Source organism: Paramisgurnus dabryanus, chromosome 9 (assembly GCF_030506205.2).
Source record: "Paramisgurnus dabryanus chromosome 9, PD_genome_1.1, whole genome shotgun sequence".
Lineage (NCBI taxonomy): Eukaryota > Metazoa > Chordata > Actinopteri > Cypriniformes > Cobitidae > Paramisgurnus > Paramisgurnus dabryanus.
The window spans coordinates 38,121,836-38,131,592 of record NC_133345.1 but is presented as its reverse complement, the minus strand read 5'-3'; the positions used below and the strand labels follow the sequence as shown (position 1 = coordinate 38,131,592).

Here is a 9,757-nt window from a genome sequence, read left to right as displayed (position 1 = left end):
TGTTTCCAAAGGACACAGAGGAGGAAAAGCAACAGTACTCATAAGGAGCCAAGTGTGGACCGACCTGTTACGATATTATTCTATAAAGAAAACGCAAAGGATTTTTTATTATCCATATTTAATTCTGATATTAGATACATTTGTATTACTTACGACCGTAAGAATAGTCGGTTGTCGGGTTATTGTTGAATGAAGAGAGCGTGCAGAGGTTTCGAGAAGAAGCGGTGGAAGCAGGAGGCGCGCGCCGCTGTGGGGCTGATGCGCGCGGCCTGTCCGTCAGCAGCGGCCCGCCATGGCGGAGACCAAGATCATCTATCATCTCGATGACCAGGAGACTCCCTATCTCATCAAACTACCCATACCAGCCGATAGCGTCACCCTCGCCGACTTCAAGAATGTCATTAATAAACCCAACTACAAATTTTTCTTCAAATCCATGGACGATGATTTCGGGTAAGGGGCAATATTCGTATAAAAATACAAAACACTCCTTTGTATATCGTCCGTTGTTCGTGTCAGTGAGAAGGATCGTTACTTCAGAGAGACACTTTTTTAATAACCGCTTTTTTGGTCATTTATCACGCTTTTTCTTAGACAACAATGTAATAGCTTATATTTCGAGTCGTTTTATTCGCCGTATAATAAGCAGGTAAGAAACCTCAGTGCTATTGTGTAATCAGTGGTCTTAACATACAGATCTAAGGGCTTTGTTAATGGGAGGTGGCTTGCAGTCGTTCAAAGTCTGAAGAATTCAGTTTTAAGGGCACACAAGACACCTGCTTTTATGACAGATCAGGTGTGAACCCATAAACCAGGCTAACTTTTACGTAATACTGCCTCTTTCTTTTAAATATTTCACGTTAATGTAATAACAATTACAGTGAAGGATTATAAAGCCGTGACATAATTACATTATCCATTGTTATTACTCTACTTAAAGTAACGTTACTCATGTAATTACACTGTAACATGATCATTGTGAATCTGTCAATTGTAGTAACTGGTTAGGTATGAATTAATTTTCCATGGTTCAGAGAGTTATGGGAAACATGCAAAACCCAAGATCAACACTAATACTGATTAATTCATCCCTGTATACCCTAAACCAATTCATGCTACCCAATATTTTTTTTTATCTATTATTTAATAGCAGAATGTTGGGTGTTGGAGATGGAGGCATACATGGAAAACAACTTATATTTTAGGGTTCCCACAGGTCATGGAATTTCTGGAATATCATGGAATTTTAAAAAGTCTTTTCCAGACATTGAAAGTCGGGGAATAAAATTTTTTTTGTCAAAGTCATGGAATATCAGGAATTTTAGTTTGTTGCTTTAAAGTGACACTTTGTAGTTTTTCAACCTTCATAATATATTTTCAAGACCCTTGTGATGGTACATCGACTTAAAATAGGTTGAATGACATGTCCATCATAGCCTGACGGGGTCTGTATCGCTTTTACTCTTACTTTTAAACTTGGGGTTTTGGGTAGTAACCTGAGCACAAAACAAAAACTACAAAAATCTGCTTTACGGCATACGTCACTTCCTCTACTTCCTCAAATTCGGATGTGAGAGCGGAACTATTTGTTTTGCTGATGTTTTTGTCATGGCCGAAGCAGCAACTAAGATAAAGAAACCCAAGGTTTTGTCGGAGGAGACCAGAAAGAGAAAAGGGGAGAGTGACAGAATAAAAAAAGGGACGAGGATCAATTATATTGGGCCAGCGTTCGCTCGCTGGCGTGAACTAAAGAAGGAGGAGGGGTTTCTGACCGATGCTGACTTGACCCTCATGCTTTTGTACTAGTAACGTTATAATGCTTGCATATATAAGTACTGTCTGGCGCCCGAACACTATTTTTTACGTGAATTTTATTGGAGGCTACTTGGAGAGTTTGGAGAGAGACTTATATCACTTGACATTGTGGCGCAGTGGTGGCGTCATGGACCTACGATCCGGGTTCGATTCCCCTTTAGGGCAATTTTTTTTAAATATAAACTTTAACCAAGCGACCACCGTTACAACTGGCTTGTAAACGTGAGCTACGTGATTTTTTGGCGTTTGATGAAAATAAAACCCATGAAATTATATTATATGACATGCTGGAAGGCACATTTTGTGACCTAAAGAGTTATCTTCTTTTCCTTTGCGACAGTGCTGCGGCGCTTGTGGCCTCTAGGGGCGCTAGACATGAAAAATACATGTCTAGCACCCACTAGTGGCCAAAAAGTTCCATGGTGTGCCTTTAAATTTTAGTTTCCATTTATCAAAATGTAATTCGCTTGTTAATTTGTGACATAAGGAATGCCCATTTCCGGGTCCAAGCCTTCGCTGACTACAATTTAAACAGCTGTTTATTGGCACTGTTTATTCATTTCACGCATTTAAGCTACATTTTTATAAACTCACAGTGTACACTACATTATCTAGGCTCACGGCATCCCGGACATAGGTCATGGAAATTCAGCTTTTTAGTCAGTGAAAGTCAGGGAACATTTGACTTAGAGTGGGAATCTTGTTGCATTCAAGATTTAAGTTTTTAATGTGCGCTCCCTGGAAATCGGAACACATGACTTTTGCATTGCTAACGCAGTGCTTTACCAGCCAAGCCACATAATAAGTCAAAAGTCATTTTGTCCCCAGTTATTTCATAGTCTTTCCCATGTTTATGAGAGGTGAAGTGCACTTTAGTGCTGTATTGCACCGCCCAAAGCAAACGGCTGAGGTCTGGAATGCCGACTTGGAACAACGGAGCTCACCAGATTTTCACAGTCACTATTAACCCACAAAGGACAGTGTCATGTTTCTTAGTTCAAGTCCATGTGATCTGCTTTTGTTTGCTTTTGTCGGCATGCCAGAGGGCTCTTCTTTAGAAGCCAAGCTACACAACCCATCCGACACCTGCAAAACAGGACCCTCCTAAAACATTTTCTTCTGTCCACGTTGCTTGTTTGTATCTGCGTACTGTCCAAACCAGCTTGTCAAGGTGAGCAGCCAACCATTGTTCAATGTCGTGTGGTATAATCACATCCAGACTCTTCACCACCAGGACGTGATATAAAACAGATCTGCTTGAACTCTGCCCGTTACGCTGAGTGTGATTCCAAATGAAAACATTGGCATCTCATTGACCTGGAACAACAGGCCGGTTAGTTGCAGATTAGTGATCATGATATTGAGTTACGTGCTTATGTTATGATTATATCAGATTATTATTGAGGCATCATTCTCAAAATCATCTTATGAGTCACAGTATCTAATGTTGTGTTGTTGTTGTTGTAATGATAATGTATTTTTATCAATGAGTTAGATTTCTTCCTTCATGCATGGTGTATCTTTCTTGCTCACAACCGCACACATCCTTTGCTTCATGCTCCAATGAGAGGTGTCATTTGTTATCAGGGATGCCAGAGATGGACCTTTATGCTTTCAAGCTACTTTTAACTCACTCACAAAGCAATGCACTTATTTCCAGTACATGGTGTGACTTCATCGCATGTCAGGAATGTGGGGCTCACATCATATAGTATGACAACATGAAGTTGACCTTGCAAACGTATCACGGATGAGATCAGACTCTAGTATCAAAATGAATATATTTTGCTAGGTACACCTCAAGCCGACGGTCGGCAGTCGGGCAGGTTTTCAGTTACCTGCTGCCACTTTTTTGGCCGATTCGCTATTTTAAAGTTGCAACGTCTGTATATTTGTAGATTTAATACAGCTGATGCTGCGAAGACTATCACAGGTAAAAAAAATGTATTCATGTCAGATACCTTAATAATGTTATGAAATCAGCCATGTAGATAATGTTATGTCTGTGACTGTTAGGCTGCATTTACACTGGCACAAAAAATTTGGATTTAGTGCTCACATCTGACACAGATCAGATATTGCTGCACGTGTGTAATCACAAAAAAACGTACAGAGATCAGATTTTTCCTATCCGTTCTGGGCCACTTCAAATGTGGATTTTTATATTTTTTATTTTAGACATCCGAACTGCGTCTTAACACACATATCCGATTCAGCTTGATTATGAGGTCAGTGTTTCATGACGGATTGCGCTGACCGTCATTATTTCGCACCTGTGGTAGGTGTGGCTGCACCTGGCAATAGGATTGTTTGACATCGGCTGGGGGTGGATGTAACCGATCGGTGAGATTAGCCGTGTGCAGGCGGGGAGGAGCTGAAAACGGAGACGTGAAGTCAGACACGCTGTGCTTCCCGTAGTTTGCTGCATTTACGTCAGGCATGGCTGATCACATGGCGTTTGCTTGCTTTATCGCAGTAAACATGATTTGTAAGATGTAAACTACATAAAAAGTGAATTATACTGTTTTGAATGTCCGTGTATGAGCATGAGTGGAACTGAAGAGGCTTACAGCATCTGTTTTTACAGGAATAAAGTACCAATGTAGTGGGGTTTACGTTTTTATCCATTTTATTTTGATAAACATGGCACAATAAAAACATCGCAACAACATGAAAAGAGCTTTAACTGTTATACAAATACAGATTTGTGAGCATTCGTGGAACTGAGGGCGTGAAAAACACGAAACACACGTGATTGTCGTCATGTGGTGAATCCGACCAATTGTGAAACAGCTGTGTCGTCATTACAGCGTGTGAAGCTCCTCTTCGCGAACTGCGCTGGCTGACTCAGGCGGCTGATCTCGAATCGCTCTCGCGGTATGTTAAAGCCATATGACACAGTCATATGCAGCACCAGCTCAAGTCGGACAAAATTACTAACCGGATTGCACTGCTTCAAGTCAGCTGCCGATCTGTCTGCGCAGTCAAACACACCTAATGCCAGTGCAAAATAAAGAGCATTAAAGCCAAGTATTGATGTCAAGTGATGACGGAGAAAGACAATGTGGATAATGATAATGATGGCGAAGGCAATCATTAACGATGGCCTTTACTTTAAATAAGTGATGATGATATTAATGTTAGATAGTTAATATTATACCCAGTTAAGCTAGCGTTCTGTCTGGGTGGGAGTTTAATGTAAACACGGACATCGGACAAAGTATTTGTAAACAGGCAGGACAAAAAATCGGATATGGTCAAAAGATCGGATCGGTGCATTAAGACTTGAAGTGTAAATGCAGCCTTAGATATATTTTTGTTTCTGTTTTAATGGCATATGTTGTATAGTACATATAGCATAATATTTAATATAGTATAATATTGATATTTTACAGGGACAGACATAAAATCGCATGTACATGATCATCAGACACAGAATTTAGTGATCTAGAGATCTAGATTAGGCAAATTAACACTATGGGCAATATCAGTTCATCTTATTGAGCTCTGGTTCAATAATAATTACAGTTCTGTGAGCTGTCAATTGTGGAAAGAGATCTTATTAAAAGAGCCACTAAGCTTTTATCTAGAGAAGCCCTTTTCACAAAGAGATTATGGAAAATGCGTCCGAGATTTGTCTGGGATCACTTGGTTTGGTTCATTTACACTACCAATGATTTTCCGAAATCTTTGCATGCATTCCCACACATTCTGTAAAGATCCCGTAAAGACACGTGATGTATTAAAAGTCCTGCACTTAGTAGTTTTTTCCACAGCGTCTGAAGTTTGCTTATTATCCGTGATTTCTCTCCCTCAAGAAACCACGTGCGTGCATTTGTGTTTATGAGAAGATCATAAGGAGGGCGTGATGAGCTGTTCTGTCATGCTGGTGATTGATCTCAGCTTTAGTGCTGATAGTGACGACCTCCTTGATCTCTGCTATAGTCCAGTTTGCCGACATTTCTTAAGTTGGGAATGTTGATTGCGTTTTAGTCCCTGTGTCAAAGAGCTGAATCATAACATGACACGCATCTTCACGGCGGCACACCCCTTACGGCATTGTTTCTGTGTCTTGTTTACACTAAATGCTTTTCGTGAACGTTACGGCAAAGGTCCTCTTTGCTGGACGTGTTTTTGTTCACACAGAAGGCTCTGCTCCAATTTTACGGAGATTTTCTGGGGCCAAAGTACTGTGTGAATGGGGTTATAGACTTAGTGTAGGAATATAAAGAGTATGTGGTGATGATAATGTGCACACTGTGTGTGCATGTGTGTTTCTGTCAGCTTCTCTCTTGGGTCTCTCTTATAACAGCTGCAGGGCCAGTAAGGTCATTAGCACCGTGATTATCATTATAGTACACTCGCACACATACACTCATTTCACAGACAGATGGAGGATCTTGACACAGAAAAGCAGGAGATTGGTGAAACACTGTTAGAAATGGATATTTGGAGACTAGTGAGTTGGACGGCATACAATCACTGTTGGCATACTGCATCTGCTTTCTTAGAGTTTGCGGCGGATTGTGTTGATGGACAGACTGTGTGAGAGAGATAATGTGTGTGGCATCAAGAAGATGGTTTGTGAGTTACATACAATATTTAATCTCTTTCAAGGTGTTTGTGATTTCCAAGATTTGTCAGTCTGGCAAACCTGAGCATTCTTCTCACATGCTGAGTTGTTGTATCTGAGACTGACCTACTTTTCATGCTTTAAATTTTTTTGTTTTGTCCTCTTCCTGCTGTTTGTGAAGGGTACAGTTTTTCAAGTCTGTTGAAAAGTATTAGCATATTATATGTGTGTGCTTTTCCAGGTTATAGCATTTTTTGATGGGTCTCTGTGGATCTCATTTTATGACGGTCTTAGGCTTTGGCCTGACTGTGTCTCAGAGCACTTTGGGATTGCTTACATCCCTCTTTTTTATCTTCTTTTATATTCTCTCTCTCTTCAATTTTCTAGACTAAATCTAATTAGCTCGGACTATGAAGAAGGAAGATCTCTTCATTAGAGATCAGCTTTGCTTACAAATCAATGGTTCCTGTCTACACACAGCAGTCGTCTGCACACAATGTCCCATTTTCACTGAGCTAGCACACTGTGCGTGTGCAAATATTTGTTTATTTTTATGCTTTGTGGCTATGGTAAAGAGATTGAGAGGAGACATGCAGACAAGAGGAACAAAAAAAGCAATGAGAGCTGATGTACTGTAGAAGTTACTGCAGTTGTAGTAAATAAAGGAGATCTTTATTTTCACAAAATTAAGTAAGGGGTAATGTATAGGCAGCGTGTTGTTATTGCGAAATAAACCCCTTTAGTGTGATACAAAGCTCATTCGCTTTGCGTCAGTTCCTGATCACACTGTTGGGGCTTATTTTGCAAAAATATACAAATATACAAAATATACCCATACATTATTCTTATTACATGGCTGTTTACCTTATAAGTATGGTAAGCGACATTAAATATTGATTTGAGATATTTTATTAGCTAATTTTTAACGAATGCAGTCCTTTCGCGAAGAAAACCCATTAACATTCGGTTTTAACTCTTTCACCGCCAGGGAATTTGCCAGCCAGCGCCAGAATTTTCATGATTTTTACAAAAGTTTAATGCCTTCCAGAAAATGTTCTTCTTTAAATATATAAACATACAATATATCAAATGAGAGAACAAACCCTCTGCTTTCAAAAAAAAGTTTCTTTCTACCTTCATTAGTTCTCTTTTTATTTAGGTTTCTTCAAAGCAGACAAATTTTGTGAAGGATTTTTGAAACTTACACGGACATACAGCTGTTTGCCCTAGGGCGATACTACCGGGCTTTATATGTTGCGGAAGCCACCTGCTGGATAATAGCGTTATTACGGAAAGCCGGAAATACTCGTCATTAGTCTCTTTCACACATAAAGTCTTTACTGGTAATTTACTGTTAAATTTCAATTAACAGGTCATTTGTGAACATAACCTTTCCGGTAAATCAGTGCTGCCAATATACCAGTAAGAGAGGTTGTAAAATTACCAATAATATACCGGTAATCGCTATATGTGAAAAAAAAAATAGATTACCTTCTAGATTACGTTACAATCATAACGTTTTAATACAGATGAGGCGTTAACCCCCGCACTGTTTACGGACGTTTCCATACACACTGCTTGAAAGTCGAGCACACCTGAAGTTTACGTCCACATTCTTTACCAAAGTTGATTAAAAGCTTACCATATACTTGCCGAATTGCCGACGTCCTTAACACGCCCATTGTAAAGCCTAATGTGCAAAGAGTACTGTTGTTTAATGCTGTGTTTACAGCAACCGCGCCTAGTTTGCCGCTTGAGCAGTTTGAATGCATTTGCGCGTGTAGAGCGAAGTAGATGCGCGGAAAAAGCAAGCATTTGACGCGCGTCATAGGCAAAATCCACTTCTTGTAGGAGGGGCAAGTGCTATGCTGTTGTCTGTTTGCAAGATGACTAATGTTGATTGTGCATTTATCGAGAGAGTTACCGGTTTGTATTTGGTAACCTTACTACAGGGGGAAAATGTCCTCACTGACACTCTTCCAAGCGAGGTCCTTTTTATTCCTGTCTCCTCTATAGAAATAAGAACTTGTGTCGTATAGCTCCGGGTGACTGCTTACGGACAATATCAAACGTTCCTTCAGGTTGAATGGGTGACTTCGGGCGGGGCGGCCGCCACAGCAGCAAGCAGGCTCCTGATTGGTTAACGTTGCGCGAAATTCCGCCAAAGTTCAAATTTTTCAACTCGGGCGTAAGCCGCCAATTCACGTCAAACGTAAAATGGACAAAAACCACCATTCGCGTGTATCGCACGTACCACGCCAGGCGCTCAATTCGCGCAAACTATCCGCGAATGAGGCGGAATTGCATCTTCCGTGCCACGCCAAACGCCTCATCCACGCCGCAAGACCTCCAGACGCGCGTCAACACGTCTTCACATTGACTTATCATTGAAATCACTCGTGCTTCACGCCTCTACCGCGACTGGTGTAAACGCAGCATAAGACACAATTTTGGTTTGACGTCTAATGCAATGTTGTTTGGTCACAAGCAACTTTGCGACCGTCAGCGTTTACCACAGAAGTGAAAACAACAAAACACGGACCGTGGATATGAATGACGTGGATTGTTTACAAATAGGTAACTTCCGCTTTCTCACCGAATTTACCGGTATTTTGATACTGATGTGTGAATAATGTCTTACTGGTAAAAAGATGGAACGTCACTTCGTGTGTGAACAGCACATTTTTGTATTTACTGGTAAATTCATTCTGGTAAATTCATGGTACTTTACTGGAATTACTGTGTGAAAGAGGCTATTGACAGGGAAATGTTGAAGATAACTCTTTAATGGCGGCGATAGAGATAAGACAAGACGTTCAAATGTCACAAACACACCTTTGGTTTAATAATTTGTAAATATAATGTCATAGATGATATTAAAAGACGAATTTAAATTCATAGAGGAAATCATAGATAAATTTAAATAAATTATATTTAATTATTGTGTATTATTAAACTACCTGTCTAAATGATTTGCAGCATCCGGGTTACCGTGTGTTATTAGTGTTATTAGCGGTTGTTATCTGGGAATAACAAATCTGCAAATATCGTGACTGGCCAATCAGAATCAATCATTCCAACAAGCTGTGTAATAAATAAAAGTAAGGTTTCATTGATCAGTTATGCTGGATAGCCTTAAAGGATTAGTCCATTTTCTTAAAAAAAATCCAGATAATTTACTCATCACCATGTCATCCAAAATGTTGATGTCTTTCTTTGTTCAGTCGAGAAGAAATTATGTTTTTTGAGGAAAACATTCCAGGATTTTTATAATTTTAATGGACTATAATAGAACCCAACACTTAATACTTAACTCAACAGAGTTTCAAAGGACTTTAGACAAAAAAACTGTTAAGTGTTGAGTTAAGT

General features: G+C 39.8%; 1 protein-coding gene across 3 annotated transcripts in view; it reads left to right on the top strand.

The window, feature by feature from the left end:
• Positions 1-9,757, top strand: part of dvl3b (dishevelled segment polarity protein 3b) — a 44,602-nt gene continuing 34,845 nt past the window's right edge. For 2 of the 3 annotated variants that reach the window (XM_073815828.1, XM_065282841.2), the window contains exon 1: positions 3-453. In XM_073815828.1, the coding sequence (XP_073671929.1) occupies positions 293-453 (161 nt within the window). In that variant the 5' untranslated portion in view covers positions 3-292. Of the gene's footprint in view, positions 454-9,757 lie in introns of all 3 variants that reach the window. The other variant, XM_073815827.1, reaches the window with a different exon arrangement.